The following is a 23353-nucleotide window of genomic DNA, read 5'->3' on the forward strand; positions in this document are numbered from 1 at the left end:
TTGACTTTCATGTTCTTTGAAAAGGCTTTACTGGGGCACTGAGCTGGCGTTCTACTTAGTAAGTTCCTTTTGGGAAATCAGCATTTAAGAAAGTCATCTCTTTTCTCCTGTGGCTTCACATTTGAACTCAGCTCAAACGCTGCCGGGGGCTCTGGTCCTGGAGAGCGCCTGGCTGGAATGCAGAGCCCTGTGCACAGTGAGTGCAAAAGCCACTTCCACGCTAACGAATTGTTGTGTCTCCCTTCAGCTCCTCAAGTCCGAAATGTACCGCGTGTCAAGAAAGCATTGTGAAAGACAAGGTATTCTTGGGTTTCTGATTCATCGTGTGGTCTGGTGCTGGGCTCATCTTTTCACGGGGCTTGCAGTGCATGCACTGGCACCCAGTTCTGCCTCAGTTTGACCACTGCTGTGGCAGCTCCTACAAGGCTGGGTACCATGTGGTGTAGGCACCAGGACAGATGGCGGTCAGAGCTGTTGGCTGCTTCCCAGCTGTGTGGGCTTCAGGAGGTCCATGACAGTGCTGGCATCAGCTGCTAAGGCTCCTGGAGGCAAGGGTGAGGTGGCCCGGCTGAGGCCCTGTGAGTAAAATCCCCGTGTCTGCAGTCACGGCTGTCCCCTGGCTGTCCAGCCCAGACAGCTTATCCCTGACGCTTCAGATTTTACCTTTGAACTCCTGCTCGTCTGATGAGCTCATTTGGATTTGCTCCCCTGCTGCCCGCAGTGTGTTGTGGTCATCTGACGTGAGACAGCCCATTGTCTCCTCACACGGTGCTGGGTGTCAGCCAGAGCCCATGGGTGTCACTGCACACTGAGCACAAAGGACTATCCGGGCTTGCCTTGCCAGACTCCCTGCTGGGCCCGATCCCTCCATGACCTCTCTGACAGGTGGTCATCCATGTGCCACTAAACCCTACTGGGTGCACTCGGAGTTTGAAACAGTGCATCCTCAGTGCTTAAGATCTCAATAAAAGCATGCGTGGTTCTGCCGTCTGACGACGAGCCTAGCAAGCTTTAGATGGAGGTCGCTAGGCTGCGCAGTGAAGCCTGCTCCGGGGTTTGCCTGTGCAGGGCTTTGCGCTCGCTGGGCTGTTGGGGCAACCCAGGCGGATGCCGGGTGGAGGGCTGCTGGGTGTAGGTGTCCTTGTACTGCTGACAGAACCTGCTCTGGAAGGTCTGAGACCATGTGCCTGTTTGTTGGTTTGTTTGTTTATTTATTTATTTTAACAGGCAGAGTTAGACAGTGAGAGAGACAGAGAGAAAGGTCTTCCATCCGTTGGTTCACCCCCCAAATGGCCTCTACGGCCGGCGCGCTGCACCGATCCGAAGGCAGGAGCCAGGTGCTTCCTCCTGGTCTCCCATGGGGTGCAGGGCCCAAGCACTTGGGCCATCCTCCACTGCCCTCCCGGGCCACAGCAGAGAGCTGGCCTGGAAGAGGGGCAACCGGGACAGAATCCAGTGCCCCATCGGGACTAGAACCCAGGGTGCTGGCACCACAGGCGGAGGATTAGCCAAGTGAGCTGTGGCGCCGGCCAGTGTGCCTGTTGTTTAACACTGACCTTCTGCTAAAGGCTTGGGTGAGTTAGGGCTAAGAATACCAGGTCACTCAACTCTACTCCTTGTCCAAATACTATAAGCAACTACCTTGTTCCCGTGTGTCTAATTGATGTAGCTGAGAGACAGTTGAAACCAATGGGTTTCTGGTTAATTATTCAGAATTATTGTCTCTATTTCTTTTTTAAGATTTATTGTATTTATTTGAAAGAGTTACAGAGAGAGGTAGAGACAGAGAGAGAGGTCTTCCATCTGCTGGTTCACTCCCCAGATGGCTGCAACAGCCAGAGCTGCGCTGATCTGAAGCCAGGAGCCAGGAGCTTCTTCCAGGCCTCCCTCATGGGGCAGGGGCCCAAGGACTTAGGCCATCTTGTACTGCTTTCCCAGGCCATAGCAGAGAGCTGGATTAGAAGAGGAACAGCCGGGACTAGAACTGGCGCCCATATGGGATGCCGGCTCTTCAGGCAGGGCGTTAACCCGCTGCGCCACAGCACCAGCCCCTATTTCTCAATGACATTAATAGCCGAAGGGAAAGGAAAAAGGTTGCTGACTATCATGAGAGAGAAGGAGCAGAGCCGGCTGGGTGCCTGGAGGCCTGGTCTGCTCGGCTGCTGTTGCTCCGGCTCCTCGTGTGTGTTAAAGGAGTGGTTGGAATAAATAATCCAGGGCCTTTCTCTCTGACTGCTTTGCTCTTGTTATACTGGGGTGTGGGGTATGGGGGCTGGATGTTGGGTCTGTGTTTTTTATCTGTAAGGCTAAACTCAGGTGATTTAAGGAGAAAGGAAGCTCATTCATTCCTAGTTAAAAATACCTATTCTGTTGATACTATGTATCTTAAGTCATGACTTTTTATTTTTTATTTTTTTAAAGATTTATTTTATTTATTTGAAAGAATTAGAGAGAGAGGTAGAGACAGAGAGGTTGTTCTCCATCTACTGCTTCACTCCCCAGATGGCCGCAATGGCCGGAGCTGCACCAATCCGGAGCCAGGAGCCAGGAGCTTCTTCCGGGTCTCCCACATGGGTGCAGGGTTCCAAGGACATGGGCCATCTTCCACTGCTTTCCCAGGCCAATCGGAATCAGATTGAGAATCGGAAGAGGAGCAGCCGAGACTAGAACTGGTGCCCATATGGGATGCTGGTGCTGTAGGCCAGGGCATTAACCTGCTGTGCCACAGGGCCGGCCCCAAGTCATGACTTTTTAAAAAATCATGTTTATAAAGGATTGGATTTTACTCCATCTTAGTTTATTTTTAATTCTTAACTGTTGTTGATTCTGTTTTTTGCACTGGTGGAGGTCAGAAGGTTTAACTCCCGGTTTCTCTTACACCGTGGGTGTTATTAACAGATGGAGTGTCTTAGAAATGCCTGAGGACAAAGATGTAGACTGTGTTGTTAGATAGAGTAAGAGTATTTGTTTCTAAGGGTAAAATAAAATTAACACCTGCAAGGTTTTCATTTTCAAAGGAAAATATTTTCATTATTAGATTAACTTTTCTGATATATGTTTAAAGGAGTGTTTTTGTTACAGGAGGCCTGTGGTTCCGTTGTGATGAAGAAGTGGGTTATAAGTAGCATAACCTTAGGAGAAGAAACCAAAATAATTGTTTTATAAATCATCACAGAATATGATCTCTTCCAGGAGTCAGTCTGCTCTTAGCAAGCCATCTGAGCTGTGTTGAGGTGCTTCCAAGCCCTGCTCAAGTCGTTCTGCAGGGAGATCCTGCTCCCTACCATCCCCCACCCCGTAGCTGGCTCCTGCAAGTCCCAGGCGTGCATATGTGAAGTGGCCTCCTCTTCCCTTGACCTGAGATTACATCGGTTAATTGAAACTGTTTGGATGTTACAGAGTGGTCTTTAATTATTCAGTATAATTCATTTTATTTTGGCTTATCTAACCAAAGATGGTCAAGTTCAGGTTAGAGAATTTAAATTGTGTCATTTAGTGGGGCTCCTTCATTCTACTTGCAGAAATTAAGATGGTCCTTAATGCTTCCCGAGGTCCACTTGAGAGTTGCTCTCATGCTCTTTTAAAGTGGTTTTGCCTTGTTCAAAATAGTATGTGTAGATTAAGAACTGTTAATCCCGAAAATAAGTGCCTTTCCGTTGCAGGTGTTCAAGGACAACTGCTGCAAGAGAGAGATTCTGGCCCTTCAGATCTGCTGTCGGAACGAGAGCAGAGGCTGTGCGGAGCAGTTGGCACTGGGGCATCTGCTGGTAGGTCCCACGTGGCACTGCGGCTTTGACACAAGGAACATGAGCCCCTTACTTTGTCCAGCTGTGACATGGCACCTGAAGGCCACGTCCACGCTAGTGCTTCGGAACACAGCCACGAACTGTGGCTTCGGAACACAGGCTGCTGGTCCACGTGCTGTGCTGTTTGTATCTTCACTGACAGAGTTGCCAGTTGTTTTTAAATACTCTCGTTCTATTTAGAATAGAAAAATCTGAATTAGATTTTAATTTTGGAAGTCACATTAAAACCTTTTTTTTTACTATCAGAGTCCACATAATTTCTTTTTTTATTTTTTTAATTTACCTCATATTTTACCCTGTCAGCACATTTGATGTGGGATAAAACAGCGCTCTCAGCAGATGCCCATCTGTCCATCGACAAGGAAGAGTGACTCAGCTCTTCAACGGCAGGCACTAGATGGAACGTGGAATTTGGTGTTTCTTGGTGTATTTGCGACTCTTTGCTGTGAAAACTGGTCTGAAAGCTGAGTGGAAGCATTCCGTAGGAGTTCGTTGTGTGGTGGTTAGAGCATGGTATCTCAGATTAGTATTTTTTCTCTGCCAGTTACAGACTTGGAATGGTTTGTCCTGCAGGTACATCTAAAAAATGACTGCCAGTTCGAGGAACTTGCCTGTGTGCGCGCTGACTGCAAAGAGAAGGTGCTGAGGAAGGATCTGCGCGACCATGTGGAGAAGGCCTGCAAGTACCGCGAGGCCACGTGCAGCCACTGCAAGAGCCAGGTCCCCATGATCACCCTGCAGGTGTGCTGCCCACCACCCTCTCAGCGCTGGGGAGCTTCCTCTCAGAGGAGCTCTTTGGATGACTGTTCTTTTTGTTTTTAAAATATGTATTTATTTATTTGAAAACATAGTTAGGGAGAGGCAAGACAGAGATCTTCCATCCGCTGGTTCACTTCCCAGATGACCACAATGGCCAGGCTTCTTCCTGGTCTCCCACGTGGTGCCAGGGCCCAAGGACTTGGGCCCTCTGCTGCTGCTTTCCCAGGCAGAGATGCCAGTGCCGCGGGTAGCTTAACCTGCTACGCCTGCTACACCGCAGCGCCCGTCCCCGACTGACCATTCCGGCAGGACTAGGGAGAAGAGATGGGAGTCAACAGTGGTTTTCATCTGACTTCATTTTACAGTGAAGCTTTATTGTTTGAGCTTATTTTGATTTATATAGTTAACATTTTCTTTTGCCTTTACTGAGTATACTTTCGAGTCTCAAGAAAATAAATAGTAATTTTTTAAAAAATGTAGAATTCTTAACTTGTCCCAGGGAGTGCTCATGGCTCTACATTTTTTAAGAAATTTATTAATTTTACTTACTAGAGAGCCCCTCTGCTGGTTCACTCCCCAGATGCCTGCAACAGCCAGAGCTGTGCTAGACTGGAGCTGGGAGCCAGGAACTCAATCTGAATTTCCCACATGGGTGCCAAGGACCCAATGACATGAGATACCACCTGCTGCCTCCCAGTGTGTGCATTAGTAGGCTATAATTGAGGGTGGCACCAAGACTCAAACCTAGACACCCAGTATGGGGTACAGACATCCCAGCTGACAGCGTTCTCCTGGCTCGGCATTTTGATGGCTGGCTTGGTCTTTGTGCAGCTGCGTAAGTCATCCCGCAGTATTGAAGCACAGCTGCCGTCTTCAGAGAGCTGAGAATCTAGACTGTTCCTGCCTCAGTTGTTGGCTTGGCGCTCTACCTGTAGGGATGTGTTAGAGTCCTGCCTCTTCTGTGTGCGTCTAAGAGAGGACGGCTGTTGAAGGTGGGAGACAGGCTTCAGGAACAGCACACTCGAACAAGCGTCTCAGAGTGCCTGCTGTGTGCTGGCTGCTCTCCTGGGAGCTGTGGCCTGGGGGGAAGCTCACCTTCTAGCAGGAAGAGAGAATTCAAAAATATGTGCTGTTGGGTAGAGATGAGTGCATGAAGAAAAATCCCCTGGTGACAAGGGAAGTGGAAGTGACTGGGGCTGGCTGCTGGGGCGACAGCAAGGACTGTGTGCTCCGAGACAGTGCTCTTGGGGTCATTGGGTTTTAGGAACAGAGTTGAGATGTGAGGGCAAGGGGGGCAGCCGGAGGACACAGGAAGGCACTGGACCTTGAGTTCTGGTGGCAGAGGTGACAGGCAAGTGGGAGTGGTTGGGGAGGCAGTCCAGGGTGGAGCACAGGGTTGGCCGATGGCTCACAGGGGACATGAGGCGAGGATGACCCTGGGTCTTGTGGTGGGAACAGCTGGGTCCTGCCCCGGAGGGGGTTGGTTGGAGGACAGCAGGCAGGGGAACTGGAGGGCGGGAGGGCGGGGAGGGCCGGTGCTTCTAAGCACTGAGCACATGGGGTCACACTTGGTGACTGGTGGGCCATCAGGAGGGTGGAGACTTGGAAGCCCCGCCAGGGGCCGTGGGCTGCTCTGAGCACTGACCGTGTTGTGCATGAACTGAGGTTTGTTCCGCCTGTGTCTTTTCCTGCCATCCTGCAACTCTTCCAGGGGACACTGCAGGTGCTCCTAGTTGCCAAGAACTCTGAGGAACTGTGTCCAGCACTTGTCATAATTGGATAATTCCTGCAGTAATTAAATTCTGGGGGCTGAGACACATATCTGATGAACAGTTCTCCAGGCTTTACATATATTAGTGTATTTCTGTCAGAGTTAGACTTTGTTTCTCGCAAAAATCAATTATTTACAGAGTAGAATCTAGCAATTAATTTTCATTTGAAAAGGATGTCGATTAAATACCACATTAAGTAACAGACTGGCCCCAGCTGAGGCTGTCGAGTCAGGGGTTGGTGCAGCAGCACTGCATGTGGGTTCCCGAGACCTGACCCGGCACACCCAGCAGAGTCGCAGTCTCGCCTGCAGTCCACCCCTGGTGAAGGAGGTAGCCAAGCAGTGGGGAGTCGTGTGGCTGTAGTTAGGGTGAAGTGGTTACTGCAGCCTGAGCGGGTGCAGCTTTAGTGAGGAGTGGTTTTCAGTTTGGTCTGGGTTGTGAGTCTAAAAACAGGTGGGGAAAAAAGACAACAGGTACTCCAGCACGGCTTGATCAATAGCAAGTTTAAGACCTGAGGCCTGTAAATAAATACTTCTTTTTTTAAAAGATGTATTTATTTTTTACTTGAGAATCAGAGTTACACAGAGAGAGGAGAGGCACAGAGAGAGAGAGAGAGAGTCTTCCATCCGCTGGTTCACTCCCCAATTGGCCGCAATGGCTGGAACTGCGCTGATCCGAAGCCAGGAGCCTCTTCCGCGTCTCCCACACGGGTACAGGGGCCCAAGGACTTAGGCCATCTTCCTCTGCTATTCCAGGCCATAGCAGAGAGCTAGATTGGAAGTGGAGCGGCCGGGACTAGAACCGGCGCCCATATGGGATGCCGGCGCTTCAGGCCAGTGCATTAACCCGTTGTACCACAGCGCCAGCCCCTGTAAATAAATACTTCTTACAACTTTTACTATACTACTCATAGAAAATGTTGAAACTAGAGTACACCCTAAGGTTTATGTTGCTGCATCTTAGAGTCTGTGATGGTTATAATAAGCACATGTGTCCAGGGTCACTGCTGGTATAACTCTTCCTCACCCTAACTTGATGCTGTACCCCCACCCTGAAGTGCTGGCACAGCAGGTGCACACCCACTCCTCCCTGACACTGGGACGGCAGGCACACCCACTCCTCCCTGACACTGGGACGGCAGGTGCACACCCACTCCTCCCTGACACTGGGACGGCAGGGGCACACCCACTCCTCCCTGACACTGGGCAGCAGGTGCACACCCACTCCTCCCTGACACTGGGGCAGCAGGTGCACACCCACTCCTCCCTGACACTGGGACGGCAGGGGCACACCCACTCCTCCCTGACACTGGGCAGCAGGTGCACACCCACTCCTCCCTGACACTGGGACGGCAGGCACACCCACTCCTCCCTGACACTGGGACGGCAGGCACACCCACTCCTCCCTGACACTGGGACGGCAGGCACACCCACTCCTCCCTGACACTGGGACGGCACGTGCACACCCACTCCTCCCTGACACTGGGACTGCAGGTGCACACCCACTCCTCCCTGACACTGGCACAGCAGGTGCACACCCACTCCTCCCTGACACTGGGACGGCAGGCACACCCACTCCTCCCTGACACTGGGACGGCAGGCACACCCACTCCTCCCTGACACTGGGGCAGCAGGGGCACACCCACTCCTCCCTGACACTGGGACGGCAGGCACACCCACTCCTCCCTGACACTGGGACAGCAGGGGCACACCCACTCCTCCCTGACACTGGGACAGCAGGGGCACACCCACTCCTCCCTGACACTGGGGTGGAGGTGCACACCCACTCCTCCCTGACACTGGGGCGGCAGGGGCACACCCACTCCTCCCTGACACTGGGACGGCAGGGGCACACCCACTCCTCCCTGACACTGGGACGGCAGGTGCACACCCACTCCTCCCTGACACTGGGACGGCAGGCACACCCACTCCTCCCTGACACTGGGCGACAGGGGCACAGCCACTCCTCCCTGACACTGGGCGACAGGGGCACAGCCACTCCTCCCTGACACTGGGCGGCAGGGGCACACCCACTCCTCCCTGACACTGGGGTGGAGGTGCACACCCACTCCTCCCTGACACTGGGCAGCAGGTGCACACCCACTCCTCCCTGACACTGGGGCGGCAGGGGCACACCCACTCCTCCCTGACACTGGGGCAGCAGGGGCACACCCACTCCTCCCTGACACTGGGGCAGCAGGGGCACACCCACTCCTCCCTGACACTGGCACAGCAGGTGCACACCCACTCCTCCCTTGACACTGGGACGGCAGGGGCACACCCACTCCTCCCTGACACTGGGGCAGCAGGTGCACACCCACTCCTCCCTGACACTGGGACGGCAGGCACACCCACTCCTCCCCGACACTGGGACGGCAGGCACACCCACTCCTCCCTGACACTGGGACGGCAGGGGCACACCCACTCCTCCCTGACACTGGGACGGCAGGGGCACACCCACTCCTCCCTGACACTGGGCGGCAGGGGCACACCCACTCCTCCCTGACACTGGGGAGGCAGGGGCACACCCACTCCTCCCTGACACTGGGCGGCAGGGGCACACCCACTCCTCCCTGACACTGGGACGGCAGGGGCACACCCACTCCTCCCTGACACTGGGACGGCAGGGGCACACCCACTCCTCCCTGACACTGGGCGGCAGGGGCACACCCACTCCTCCCTGACACTGGGCGGCAGGGGCACACCCACTCCTCCCTGACACTGGGGTGGAGGTGCACACCCACTCCTCCCTGACACTGGGACGGCAGGGGCACACCCACTCCTCCCTGACACTGGGGTGGAGGTGCACACCCACTCCTCCCTGACACTGGGGCGGCAGGTGTGCACTCCCTGACTTCCTGGAATGACAAGAGGTTCTGTGACTCCCAGGGCCTCCTTTCAAGTTGGGGGCATGATTTTATTACCAAGTCTTTTATTCTTTTGAGTTTTAAGCTCAAATTTTCATCCTCTCAGGCTGTAAGTATATTTTATTTTACCATTATTTTGAAAATATATTCATTTTTTAAATTTTTAAATTTTATTTAAAATAGAGATCTCCTGTCTGCTAGTTCACCCCTCAAATACTCACAACAGCTAGTGCTGTACCAGTCTGAAGCCAGGTGCCCAGAACTCAGTTCAGGTCTCCTCTCTGAGTGATAGGGGCCCAAATACTTGAACTGTTACCTGCTGCCTCCTGGGTGTTCATTAGCAGGAAGCTGGAATTAGAAACAGATCTAGGCCTTGAACCCCAAGCATCCTAATGTGAGATACAGGAGTCCCAAATGGCATCTTAATTATTGGTGTCAAATGCCCATCCCTATTTTTATTCATTTTTTTAAAGATTTATTTATTTTGGCAGCTGGTGCTGTGGCATAGAGGGTAAAGCTACCGCCTGTAGTGCCAGCATTCCATATGGGCACTGGTTTGATTCCCGGCTGCTCCACTTCTTATCCAGCTCTCTGCTGTGGCCTGGAAAAGCAATAGAAGATGGCCCAAGTGCTTGGGCCCATGTACCCGCGTGGGAGTCCTGGAAGAAGCTCCTGGCTCCTGGCTTCAGGTCAGCCCAAATCTGCTGTTGCAGCCATTTGGGAAGTGAAGCAGTGGATGGAAGACCTCCCTCCCTCCCTCCCTGCCTCCCCCCGCCCCCGTAACTCTCCCTTTCAAATACATAACTGAATCTTTTTTAAGAAAAGCAGCAGAGTGATAGAGACAGGGAAAGAGATCTTCCGTCCACTGCTTCCCTCCCCAGATGACTCTGACCGCCAGGCAGAAACCAGGAGCCGGGAGCTCCGTCTGGGCCTCCTGCTGCGTGGCAGGGACCCAAGCACTTGGGCCACCTTCTATTGCTTTTCCAGGCCACAGCAGGGAGCTGGGCTTGAGCAGGCACTCAGATGTGGGCTGGGGGCCTCCTGAGTGGGGGCTGCACCTGACCACGCGACGCCTGCCCCCCGTCCCTGTCTGGTAGGCAGACCTAGAGCCCAGGTTGTCCCGATCTTCCTGCATTGCCGTGGTGTGTCCCACGTGCCAGATGGTGAGGAGGACTGAAATCTGCACCACAGCAGTTCTGGCAGGGACCTCCGTCCCGACTGTGGCTGCAGTACAGACGGTGTGTCAGCTGCGTCCAAACGCCAGCCTTCCTCTGCAGTTGAAGTCTGTAGGTCAGCACGATCTCAAGTATCGAGGGCAAAATTCATTTTTTACATTTAGTCTAGAAATTTTTGAATATTGGTCTATTTAAGCACATCTGTTAATTAATGAAAAATCAGGATTGTAAAGATTTCACTTTTGAAAAATGTATCATGAAGGAAGCGTATCTGGGTACAGCCACTTTGGGAAATAATCTGGCAGTATTTTATGGTGTTGAACGTTCACGTACCCAGTTAATTAGCAGCACTTCTCCTGATTATGCAAGAGAAACGCAGTGCACACCCAGAGACGTGGTCATGTGTAGTCAAAGCAGCGGACATCTGAGACAACACGGGCATCCGCGAGCAGGAGCCGCAGGAGCAGAGCCGCTGCGGGGAGCCCATGCCAGGAACACCTGCCAGGGTGCCATCACAAACCACCGAGTGTGCTGTGCAGTGATGAGCGCAGGACCTGCGGCAGTGTGCCCTGGTTGTCAGAGGATGCTTCCCTTTCTGGCTGTGCCAGGCCCCATTGTCATGTGCTGAGCTGTTCTCCAGGGGTCTTGGGGTTCAATGTCTTTATGGCGAGCTGTACTTTGCTTGTGGACAGGTGTCCAGCACTTGCCTGTGACAGGTGCCCAGCTAGTGCCCTAGCATTGGGTTTAACAGTCACTGTCATCCATGTCTGGGAAGTTAACTTCTGTGCCATTCAGAAAAGGGCTAAGCCAAGACTGACCGTATTTTCCACGTGCTAAAGATAATCTAGGTAGGATTTCTGGATCACTCAGTAGCTAGTGCTGTTTTCAAGTCTTTGAGAAGCACTATTTCCAAATTCCAAACTAAGAGGCCAGCGAGAGCCTGCTGGACACGGGCAGGAGGCTAAGCTGTGTGCGCTGAGAGGCAGTGGCCGGGGTGCCACCTCTGTCAGATTCTGCTCCCCCAAGTCACCCCCGCCTCCTGAGTTACCTGAGACCGGAGACGCTCAGACTTCGGGAAATAACGATGATCCAAGCGACGCGTGAGTGTGCTGACTTAGGGGTCGCTGGCAGTGAGCTGAGTGCTTCGTTTTGAGCGTTGGGGCTGCGGTGGGAACTGAGGAGGACAGGTGTGTTTCAGCGCTGATGGCCTCTGCTCTTCTCCGCAGAAACACGAGGACACCGAGTGTCCCTGCGTGGTGGTGTCGTGCCCTCACAAGTGCAGCGTGCTGACCCTGCTGAGGAGCGAGGTAAGGGCTGCTGGGCCGTCGGGAGTTGGGACGTCTTCGGGACTGGGCCCTGCTCTGCTGTCCGGAGCTCAAGTCCGCGTCTTCACAGTCCGTGGTGGTAACGTGCGGTAGAGAACAGAAACCGCAGGGACGTGTTTGCAAGTCAGAAGCAAGCGATTGAGAACTGCAGAGCGGTAAATTCAGGGCAGAAGCGTTCAGAGTTGAGAAAACGAGGATGTAGTGCGAGCAAAGGTGACACTTGAAAAAGCTGCTTTCACATCTGTGAGGCGGGAGTCACTGCCCCGTGAAGTCAGTGCGTTCACCTAGAGACACCGGGATCCTGGTGACCACAGGCTCTGGCTTGGGCACCTGTGTCTGTCCTCACCAGCCCCCAGCCGAGGCTGTCTCTCACACCCTTCCTTTGAGAAAGGTAGATTTTGTAGTGCTTGCACTTGATCAGGGTACATCCAGATGGGAGACGTCCGGGAGTCTCCTCAGTCCTGGACCCCTCTGGCTGCCGTTGCAGGAGCTGCCTGCGGCCCTGTGGGCTCCTGGGTGTCTGCCCCGAGGAGCCTGCTCACCTCAGCCTTTCCCAGCAGCCTGAGACTGTGACACTGCACGCTGGGGTGAGGGACGGCCTCCGGCGACCCTGCTGAGTGAGAAGGCCCAGTTGGGCCAAGGGCCAGGGACGACCTCAGGAGCCACTCTGACCTAGAGTTGCCCCAGGCTTGCCTGGTGACAGATCTCTGGGATGGGGGAGGGTCCTGGCTAGTTATTTCCACGGCCAGACAGTACCCCCACTAGTGTGTAAAGGTCGTAGCACTGAGGGAATTTCCAGGGTTTTGTGCATGTTCCTGAATTCTACTCAGAGCTCTGAATTCAAAGCTGCCTCTCTATTGCTTCTCAGGTGCCACTAGGCTGTGGTATAGCTTATTCTTGTCTCTGTTTCAAAGCTCCTGCAGTCTGGTCTCAGAGTGCTGGTGATGAACCAGTGGAGGGACAGGTGTGACGCCGAGTGCGTAGCGGCACACTGAAAACAGCGTGTCCCCAGTGTGAACGTTCGGAGCGTTAGGTGGTTACATTCACAGCTGCGTTAACAGCGCTTGAAAGAAAATGTCTTGGAATTTTAAATGGACTGCTGTGTGCATTCTCCATGCTGTTGCATCATGTGCCTTCTGGGCACATACCCCACGTCCAGGGCCTGTCCCACCACCTTGACTCCACCCTGGTGCAGACCTTGCACAGAGGTTGGCCATGCTGGCTGTCATGTAGGTCTCTCGGCTACTCCCGTCTCTTGAACCCCCTCCTCAGCTGTCTGAGTAAAGCGAGAGACCTGTCCTGGGATCCTCTGTTCCCTGCATTGTAAATACCTGGCTAGCGGAAAGGACCGTCACTGTCCTGAAGGACGCCCTGCACCCTCCAGGGCGACACAGTGTCTGCACCCCTGAGAGTGAGAGCGTGTGTCCCGGGCACACAGGAGTGTGTCTCCAGGACGACACAGAGCCTACACCCCTGAGAGCCTGTGTCCCGGGCACACAGGAGCGTGTCTCCAGGGCGACACAGTGTCTGCACCCCGAGAGTGTGTGTCCCTGGCACACAGGAGCATGTCTCCAGGGCGACACAGTGCACCCTGAGAGTGTGTGTCCCGGGCACACAGGAGCGTGTCTCCAGGACGACACAGTGTCTGCACCCCGAGAGTGTGTGTCCCGGGCACACAGGAGCATGTCTCCAGGACGACACAGTGTCTGCACCCCGAGAGTGTGTTCCCGGGCACACAGGAGCATGTCTCCAGGGCGACACAGTGTCTGCACCCCAAGAGTGTGTGTCCCTGGCACATAGGAGCGTGTCTCCAGGGCGACACAGTGTCTGTACCCCGAGAGTGTGTTCCCGGGCACACAGGAGCATGTCTCCAGGACAACACAGAGTCTACACCCCTGAGAGCGTGTGTCCCGGGCACACAGGAGCATGTCTCCAGGACGACACAGAGTCTACACCCCCGAGAGTGTGTGTCCCGGGCACACAGGAGCATGTCTCCAGGGCGACACAGTGTCTGCACCCCGAGAGTGTGTGTCCCGGGCACACAGGAGCGTGTCTCCAGGGCGACACAGTGTCTGCACCCCGAGAGCGTGTGTCCCGGGCACACAGGAGCGTGTCTCCAGGACGACACAGTGTCTGCACCCCGAGAGTGTGTGTCCCGGGCACACAGGAGCATGTCTCCAGGACGACACAGTGTCTGCACCCCGAGAGTGTGTGTCCCTGGCACACAGGAGCATGTCTCCAGGGCGACACAGTGTCTGCACCCCGAGAGTGTGTGTCCCGGGCACACAGGAGCGTGTCTCCAGGACGACACAGTGTCTGCACCCCGAGAGTGTGTGTCCCGGGCACACAGGAGCATGTCTCCAGGACGACACAGAGTCTACACCCCTGAGAGTGTGTGTCCCTGGCACACAGGAGCGTGTCTCCAGGGCGACACAGTGTCTGCACCCCGAGAGTGTGTGTCCCTGGCACACAGGAGCGTGTCTCCAGGGCGACACAGAGTCTACACCCCTGAGAGTGTGTGTCCCTGGCACACAGGAGCGTGTCTCCAGAGCGACACAGTGTCTGCACCCCGAGAGCGTGTGTCCCGGGCACACAGGAGCATGTCTCCAGGGCGACACAGTGTCTGCACCCTGAGAGTGTGTGTCCCGGGCACACAGGAGCGTGTCTCCAGGACGACACAGTGTCTGCACCCCGAGAGTGTGTGTCCCTGGCACACAGGAGCATGTCTCCAGGGCGACACAGTGCACTCTGAGAGTGTGTGTCCCGGGCACACAGGAGCATGTCTCCAGGGCGACACAGTGTCTGCACCCCGAGAGCGTGTGTCCCGGGCACACAGGAGCGTGTCTCCAGGGCGACACAGTGTCTGCACCCCGAGAGCGTGTGTCCCGGGCACACAGGAGCATGTCTCCAGGACGACACAGTGTCTACACCCCCGAGAGTGTGTGTCCCTGGCACACAGGAGCGTGTCTCCAGGGCGACACAGTGTCTGCACCCCGAGAGTGTGTGTCCCGGGCACACAGGAGCGTGTCTCCAGGGCGACACAGTGTCTGCACCCTGAGAGTGTGTGTCCCGGGCACACAGGAGCGTGTCTCCAGGGCGACACAGTGTCTGCACCCCTGAGAGTGTGTGTCCCTGGCACACAGGAGCGTGTCTCCAGGGCGACACAGTGTCTGCACCCCGAGAGTGTGTGTCCCGGGCACACAGGAGCATGTCTCCAGGACGACACAGTGTCTACACCCCGAGAGTGTGTGTCCCGGGCACACAGGAGCGTGTCTCCAGGACGACACAGTGTCTGCACCCCGAGAGCGTGTGTCCCTGGCACACAGGAGCATGTCTCCAGGACGACACAGTGTCTGCACCCTGAGAGTGTGTGTCCCGGGCACACAGGAGCATGTCTCCAGGACGACACAGTGTCTGCACCCCGAGAGCGTGTGTCCCGGGCACACAGGAGCGTGTCTCCAGGGCGACACAGAGTCTACACCCCTGAGAGTGTGTGTCCCGGGCACACAGGAGCATGTCTCCAGGACGACACAGTGTCTGCACCCCGAGAGTGTGTGTCCCGGGCACACAGGAGCGTGTCTCCAGGACGACACAGTGTCTGCACCCCGAGAGTGTGTGTCCCGGGCACACAGGAGCGTGTCTCCAGGACGACACAGTGTCTGCACCCCGAGAGCGTGTGTCCCGGGCACAGGAGCATGTTCCAGAGAGGCTTCCCTCGCGAGCAGGCAGCTGCTGTCTTTCCATACTCTTCAGGCATCCCAGCCTGATGCATGACCGCGCCTTGCAGTTCCCTGCCTCGTGCTGGGTGTCACAACTGATTTTTGTGTGATGCCCGCCAATGTTTCAGCTGAACAGAGAGGTTTTTCCTTGGAAGATGCGTTATCTGCCACCAGTCCTCCTGAAGTCCCTTCCATCAGCTAGAGGTGACAGTGTTAAGATTCATGTTGTCAGAATGGCCTGAGGGGTCTTTGAAAGGCTCTGCCACACCGTGGAGGGGAGAGACTTCAGGAGCAGAAGCCCCCTCCAGTTACCCCAAGTGTTACTGAGCGCTGGGCTGTTGAATAAGCCTGCTTGGGAGAGAGCACTCTGTGCACTGTATAGTAGGTGTGTGGCCAGTTGCATCCTAAATGCTTTCTATTTTTTTTTCTTGTGTTTCATGCAATTTTTGTTTATAGTCTTTAAATGTGCATTTCAGTTTACGTTTTTTTATTTATTTTCTGAATTCTGGCACCTCAGACAGCATGCCACATTTTGAACAATTTGTTCTAAAGAAACTACAGGCTTAAGAAATGTGACAGTGAATGTATTTCTGTATATCGGTGTGTATTTGTGTATACACGTGGTTATACTGTATGGTAACTGCATATAACTCTAGAAAGCGAGTGATATAAACACACATAGAGCTGATAAACACCATTCTGAATAGTGCAAGCCGATGCTCTCTGTGCCCTAATATGTTTGAACATTTTCATGCAAACGTTTGTGCCACAACTCATGTCTCTTTCCCGTTGCAGTTGAGTGCACACTTGTCAGAGTGTGTCAATGCCCCCAGCACCTGTAGTTTTAAGCGCTATGGCTGCGTTTTTCAGGTCAGTATCCAACATTTGTCCTTCCTAGTCACTGACATTCTGCCATGAGAGAAAGTTTATATTAACATTTTCATATGCAAGTTCCGGGCTCTTTTAGTCTTTGTCGTGAAACCGAAACACCCTGTTGCACGGGTGATGGAAGCGTGTGCAGCTGCTAGTCCAGTGACTCTTTGAAACTTCAGGTGGATCCTGTACAGAGGAGGAAGTCAGTCTGTTAGGAGAGCTGCTACATTTGAAACAAGCGAGCAGTGGGAGAGAGAGGCTGACATATGGTGGGGGTTTACATGGGTTGATACGGAACTCTTAGGTCTTCCTTGAACATAAGTGATTAACAAACCAGACAGTGTGTCAGTTTCCAGCCATAGGAATCACACGTGGCTTGTGTCATAAATATGTTTTGTGTTTCTGCCTTTGCTGACTCTGCCCCAGCCAGGGACGGATCCAAAAGGGAGCCCAGCCCCTAGGAACCACACTTCCTGGGAAGGAGTGTGGAGAGGATGTGGGCTGCTGCCGCGTATGTGGCATGAGAAACCTGCATCTGGTGGTGGTGGTGGTGGATTTTTTCCTAAACAAGTCTGAGATTGCCAGTGTGTTGGGACTGAAGTTTCATTTAAATGCAAACCTCCCAGCTGCCCAAAGGCAGCACATCTTGCCAGGGAACACTGTGTCTTCAGTGTGTCACCAGGACTTAGGATGAAGTCAGTGCAGGCACGTGGGCGCGTCAGCTCTCTGAGGAAGTGAAAAGACCGAGAGTGAGACTGGCTGTAGCCTCCCTGTGCTTTGGTCTCTGTGGAGACGGAGCCTCCCACCATGTCGTACGCAGCGTCACTCATGCTCTCTGTGTGTGTGTATATATATGTTTATATATAGCCACACTTATATCAACATATATATATGAATTTTCTATGTACAGAGTATATGTTTTGGAGATCATTAAGATGGTTTCTCTGGCTTTTTAATTTTCCAATATTGAAACAGATTATATTTTCATTCTACTTGTCTCCTTAAATACATGAAGTACTATTTCATGTGCGTATTCCTGACTAAAGTGGTCTACATCTTATGTACTCTGTAGATTGTTCATGTTCTGTGTGTGACTTCCTGAGTCCACTTAGAATGGTGAGGAGTGGCAGTTCTTAGGTGCAGTGGATTGGAGCTGTACTGAATTCTGGACACCCTACTTGGCTTAAACATGGTCGCTGGGCTGTGGTAGCAGTATCCAGCTGCAGCGACAGGTATCCAAACATTGTCAACTTACATTTTTAATGGAAAAGGTAACATAAAGAATAACAGGAGCTGAGAGGCTTAGTGTGTTGGTATCGCAAGTGTGGAACGTTGATAAGAAGGCGCTGGTGGTGAGAAGCTTGAGAAGTGGGCAGTGTGCACTTGAGGGCAGCGTTGCGAGGAGTTTTCTAGACTCTGGGTGCTCTGTTCCTCCTCACGACCCTCCCAAGTGGCCACTGGGCGGGACTCTGCTGAGGCTGAGATGCCTGCTAACTACGCATGAGAGACATCAGGAAGCCCCTTCTCTGTGTTTAGTGCCGCTTTTAAACCATGTGTGAGTGTCCTTTGAAATGGAATGATTGGCTCACTGTCTGGCACATTTGCTCTCGCAGGGGACGAACCAGCAGATCAAGGCCCACGAGGCCAGCTCGGCGGTACAGCACGTCAACCTGCTCAAGGAGTGGAGCAACTCCCTGGAGAAGAAGGTAGGCCATGGGTCCAGCTGCTGTTGGGCTTTTCATTTCTTCACATTAGCTAAAGAGGAAAACCTTTATTAGTTGTTAATGAAGAGTTGGCAGATAGATAAGTTATCTTTGCTTGATCTCAAGATTATGAATCAAGGTGCTTTGTTTTTGTGTATTCTTTGTTTTTAAATTGCCAAGTAAGCATGCTTTGCTTTTTAAAAAAATACATACATGTAATCACGTTGTGGTTATCTCAGCATTGATCGAGATCACGATGATCGACACCCAGCCCCAGCTCCTTTTGTGGATGAAGGTGATGACTGGAAAGCTGCCCCCCCCCATTTGTTTCTGTGGACATGGCGTGTGGACGTCATGGCCCGCAGTGGTTACCACCTGGCTCCTCTGATGGGAGTGAGGGTCAAGGGTCGTCTTCAAAGACTTCTTTGTCTTTTGTGAGAGACAAATAGGCAAACCCATTTCCACCATCACTAGCTCAGGGGGTGACAGCCTGGAAGCTTCCTGCACCAGCCACAGACAGGAGCCCCTCCCCAGATTCGCCTCCTCCCGGCTGTCCTCGGAGGGCCGCCACAGGGCTGTGGGCCCCATAGCAGGCGCCCTCCTGTTGGAAGACCTCGTCCCAGTTGAGTTTGTGGTATGGTGTTCAGCACAGCTGGGTCTTACTTTCATGAGGAGAATATGAAAACTGACAAGAATTGATAGAGAAGGAGCTGTTACAAGATCTCCCATTGTGGCTTATTTATAAAATAAGAGCTTAATGCCGCATCTGGCACTCGTCTGGAAAGCATACAGCAGGAGTGCACGGAGATGAACCAGAGCAGCCCTGGAGTCGGCGTTTGGGTTTTCCAGAGATTCTGAAGGTGGATGTCTTGTTTCAAGTGTAGAGTCCAGGCTGTTTAAAACTAACTTTTTTTAAAAGACTTATTTTATTTATTTGAAAGAGTTAGAGAGAGAGGTAGAGACAGAAAGGGAGAGCTCTCCCATCCGCTGGGTCACTCCCCAGATGGCTACAACGGCCAGAGCTGCGCTGATCTGAAGCCAGAAGCCAGGAGCTTCTTCCAGGTCTCCCAAGGACTGGGGCCATCCTCTGCTGCTTCCCCAGGCACATTAGCAGGGAGCTGGATTGGAAGTGGAGCAGCCGGGACTCAAATTGACACCCATATGAGATGCAGCCCAGGTCTTCAACCTGCTGCGCCATAGCACTGGCCCTGAAAGACTAACATTTTAGATTAAAAATTTATCAGGCCGGTGCCATGGCTCACCTGGTCAATCCTCCACCTGCGGCACCAGCATCCCATATGGGTGCCGGGTTCTAGTCCCGGTTGCTCCTCTTCCAGTCCAGCTCTCTGCTGTGGCCCGGGAGGGCAGTGGAGGATGGCCCATGTGCTTGGGCCCCTGCACCTGCATGGGAGACCAGGAGGAAGCACCTGGCTTCTGGCTCCTGGCTTCAGATCGGCGCAGCGCCAGCCGTGGCAGCCACTTGGGGGGTGAACCAAAGGAAAATGAAGACCTTTCTCTCAGTCTCTCTCTCTCTGACTGTCTATAACTCTACCTGTCAAATAAAAAATATTCTCATTACATCTGACATAAAATAGTTTTTTTTTTTTTTTTTTTTGACAGGCAAAGTTATAGACAGAGAGAGAGACTGAGAGAAAGGTCTTCCTTCCATTGGTTCACCCCCCAAATGGCCACTACTGTGCCAATCCAAAGCCAAGAGCCAGGCGCTTCCTCCTGGTCTCCCATGCGGGTGCAGGGCTCAAGCACTTGGGCCACAGCAGGGAGCTGGCCTGGAAGAGGAGCCACCGGGACAGAATCCGGTGCCCCAACTGGGACTAGAACCTGGTGTGCCAGCGCCACAGGCGGAGGATTAGCCTGTGGAGCCGCGGTGCCGGCCAAAAATAGTTTTTAATATAAACACTTGAGAAGAAGCTGAGAAGCAATGACAGGCTGGTGTGTTGTGTGTGCCGGCACAGGCGGGCAGGCAGATTCTGTCAGCTGTGAGGTTGAGCTCATGGTAGATGAACCATGGGTGGTTTTCCCAGAAGCGCCTACTGCTGTTCTGAACTCAGTGACGGTTCACCTATAAATCTTCTTTTCCCTCTTCTTGAAGAATGTGTTGTTTCTGCTCTTTTAAAATTATAGGCATCGATCAAAGGGATGCTTGTCTCATGGGGCTGCATTCCTCATTTGAAAGGTTCTTTTTTTTTTTTTTTTTGATAGGTAGAGTTATAAACAGTGAGAGAGAACGAGATAGGGAGAAAGGTCTAGAAAGGTCTTCCTTCCATTGGTTCACTCCCCAAATGGCCGCCACGGCCGGCGCTGCGCCGATCCGAAGCCAGGAGCCAGGTGCTTTTCCTGGTCTCCCATGCAGGTACAGGACCCAAGAACCTGGGCCCTCCTCCACTGCCCTCCCGGGCCACAGCAGAGAGCTGGACTGGAAGGGGGGCAACCGGGACTAGAACCCGGCACCCACATGGGATGCCGGCGCCGAAGGTGGAGGATTAGTCTAGTGCGCCACGGCGCCGGCCCCGGTTCTTTCATTTTAAGGGTTAGTTTTGTTACAGTGCTGCTACTTACGTAACACTAGAGGTCTGAGTTAGGTGATTACGCAGAGGACAGTGCAGGAGGGAACGTAGCGCTCAGTCGGCATCCAGGACAGGGGCTCTGTGAAGGTGTTCCAGGTCAGGTGTGCTTGTGCCCTTCTTTCTCGCCTCATCGGTTCCCCCTCAGAGAGCATGGTTGGCATCACTGGCACCCGACACGACACTCCCTAGAGCAGCCCCTGCCCCACTGCTGCACCAGCTGCACTGTTGGAACTCCACGTGCTGTGCCCTGGTGACAGTGCAGCACACGGGCTGTGCTTTGCCACGCAGTAGCTGGAATGTTTGTCCCTGGTTGTTGCTCAGGATTCGTCTCTCTGACCCTGTTCGTTAGAAAGGCCGCCCACCTCCCCTGCCCCTGCGTTCCAGCCACCAAGCTCAGGAGAACATGCACATGTGCCCCTCATCCAGAAGTGAAGGCTGGGCACATCATAGAGGTCACTCGTGTCCTGTGTCTTCTCAGAGTGTGAGCTTGTTTCTCATTGTGCACTTCCTCAGGGCCTTGTTTATTTCATGCATCTGTAATAGAAAATAGAATGGTCGAGTTGGTTCAGGAGCAGGCCGTGAGCCTAGCAGCTAAGACACCTGCATCCCGTGTCCAGGTTCCTGGGTTGATCCTCGTCTCTGAGCCCAGCTTCCTGTGAGCAGTGATGGCTCGAGCATTCGGGTCCCTGCGACCTGTGGGGAAGCTGAACTGTGTTCTGGGCTGCAGGCTCCTGGCTCCAGCCTTGGCCCGGCCCCAGCCTGTAGGGGCAGCTGAGAAGTAAGCCAGTGGATGGGAGCTCTCTTTTCTCTCTGTCTCAAATTAGTTAATTAATTTTAAGACGTACTGATCTTCACAGTCATGGTTCAACAAAAGAATGACTTTTTTTTTTTTTTTTTTTGTAAAACTGAGACTGGGTCACACCTACCTTAGATCTCTTGGGGAACCTAAGTCGGAGGGACATGTAGAGTACCTCGAGTGCCTCTAGCCAGCTGGGCAGGGTGGAGGCGCTCCTGATGCACAGGGTCCTGGGGAGGGGCAGGGACTGCTTTCCTGCCGCGTGGACGCTGTGCTATGCTTCTCCAAGTCACACCTACCTGGTGGGCTTTCCCGTGCGTACATCTGCCTAACAGATACATGAAAGCCGCGATCCACGGGCACCTGGGAATTAGGTCCTTTGATTAAAACAAATAAATAAAAGGTTATGGTGTCTGTTTTGCAGTGGGAATAAAAAGTCTTGGAATTCCATCCATCTTTTTTTTTTTTTTTTTTTTTTTTTTGACAGGCAGAGTGGACAGTGAGAGAGAGAGACAGAGAGAAAGGTCTTCCTTTGCCGTTGGTTCACCCTCCAATGGCCGCCGTGGCCGGCACGCCTCGCTGATCCGATGGCAGGAGCCAGGAGCCAGGTGCTTTTCCTGGTCTCCCATGGGGTACAGGGCCCAAGCACCTGGGCCATCCTCCACTGCACTCCCTGGCCAGAGCAGAGGGCTGGCCTGGAAGAGGGGCAACCGGGACAGAATCCGGCGCCCTGACCGGGACTAGAACCCGGTGTGCCGGCGCCGCAAGGCGGAGGATTAGCCTAGTGAGCCGCGGCGCCGGCCTTCCATCCATCTTTGACAGGTGGAAGTGACCCTGTCCTGCACTGATGTGGGTTGGTCACTTGGCAGTTCATGGACATTTGAAGCATTCTGTTTTAGCAAAGAAAGCCAATTTTTGCTGAGTAAAATCCTAGGAAAGTGAAGTCATATTTTGTCTGTAAGATGCTGCAAGTTTTATATTCTTTAGTAAATATATATTTGTTTTTAAATAAAACAAACTGTGTTCATTTCCAGCGGTGCTTCTTACTTTAAATATTTTTTCCATCTTATTTGAAAGTCAGAGAGACAGACCTTCCATCTGCTGGTTTACTCCTCAAAAGCCTGCAGCGGCCATGGCTGGACCAGGCCTAAGCAAGGGGCCCGAAATCCCATTTGGGTCTTCTAGTGGGTGGCAGGAGCCCAAGTACTTGGGCCATCGTTGCCTGCTGCCTCACAGGCTGAGCAGTGTCAGGAAGCTGGCTTAGAAGCAGTGTAGCTGGGCCTTAAACCAGGCACTCAGATGTTGGGTGCAGGTACCCCAGGCGGTGACTTAGCTGTTGTGCCCCACACTGGCCCCAGAGTACTCCTTCCTTTAAGGGATACCTGTCTGTAGGCTGCTTGTCCTTCGAAGGGTAGCATCAGGACTTGCTCTTATCACACTCTGAGCTGCCCTCGGGCCATCATGTCTGCCGCCCTTGGCTGGTGTGGTGCCCAGGCACTGGTGGTCGTCGCTCATTGCAGAGGTGCCATCTGGATCGGTCTGCCTCGGAGCCAGTAGCTGTTACACCCCTGGTGGGTGGAGGTGTGGGTTGGTGGAGCGCAGCTTGTTTCGTAGGCGCAGGCGCCCTTGCAGAGAGCTGGGAGGAAGGAAGCTTGTGGGAATCGCTTCCGGACTCCTCATTCCGGGGGCTTTTGTGGATCAGTCCTGGGAGCCAGTTGTTTTTCAGAAAGAAATATTGGGGCAGGCTTTGGCACGGTGGGTTGGGTTTGTGTCCTGACTTCACTCCTCATCAGGCTTCCCGTTAACACACTAGGGAGACATCAGGCTTGGACCCCTGCCGTTCATGGCAGGCCCCATGTGGATTTCCAGGCTCCTGGCTGTTGCAGGCATTTGGGCGGTGAACCAGCACATGGAAGCTTGCTCTCGCTCACTCTCTCTCCCCCTTTAAAATAAATAAATGAAAATTAAAAGAGT

The 23353-nt window shown here is 53.4% G+C and overlaps 1 protein-coding gene across 13 annotated transcripts in view; it reads left to right on the forward strand.

Annotated features, from left to right (window-relative positions):
* The window catches only part of TRAF3 (TNF receptor associated factor 3), a 133944-nt gene that overhangs the window by 95852 nt on the left and 14739 nt on the right, over window positions 1-23353 (forward strand). For 11 of the 13 annotated variants that reach the window (XR_016226882.1, XM_051834870.3, XM_089322749.1 and 8 more), the window contains 6 exons: window positions 248-299; window positions 3663-3767; window positions 4380-4547; window positions 11605-11685; window positions 16218-16292; window positions 17909-18001. Coding sequence is in view for 12 of the 13 variants with exons in the window: in XM_051834870.3 (XP_051690830.1) it covers window positions 248-299; window positions 3663-3767; window positions 4380-4547; window positions 11605-11685; window positions 16218-16292; window positions 17909-18001 (574 nt within the window). In the remaining variant the exon portion in view is untranslated. The remainder of the gene's footprint in view (window positions 1-247; window positions 300-3662; window positions 3768-4379; window positions 4548-11604; window positions 11686-16217; window positions 16293-17908; window positions 18002-23353) is intronic. The other 2 variants (XM_089322750.1, XM_051834871.3) reach the window with 1 other exon arrangement.

This window comes from Oryctolagus cuniculus, chromosome 20 (genome assembly GCF_051225735.1).
Source record: "Oryctolagus cuniculus isolate XC-2025 breed Fujian yellow rabbit chromosome 20, ASM5122573v1, whole genome shotgun sequence".
NCBI classification, from domain to species: domain Eukaryota; kingdom Metazoa; phylum Chordata; class Mammalia; order Lagomorpha; family Leporidae; genus Oryctolagus; species Oryctolagus cuniculus.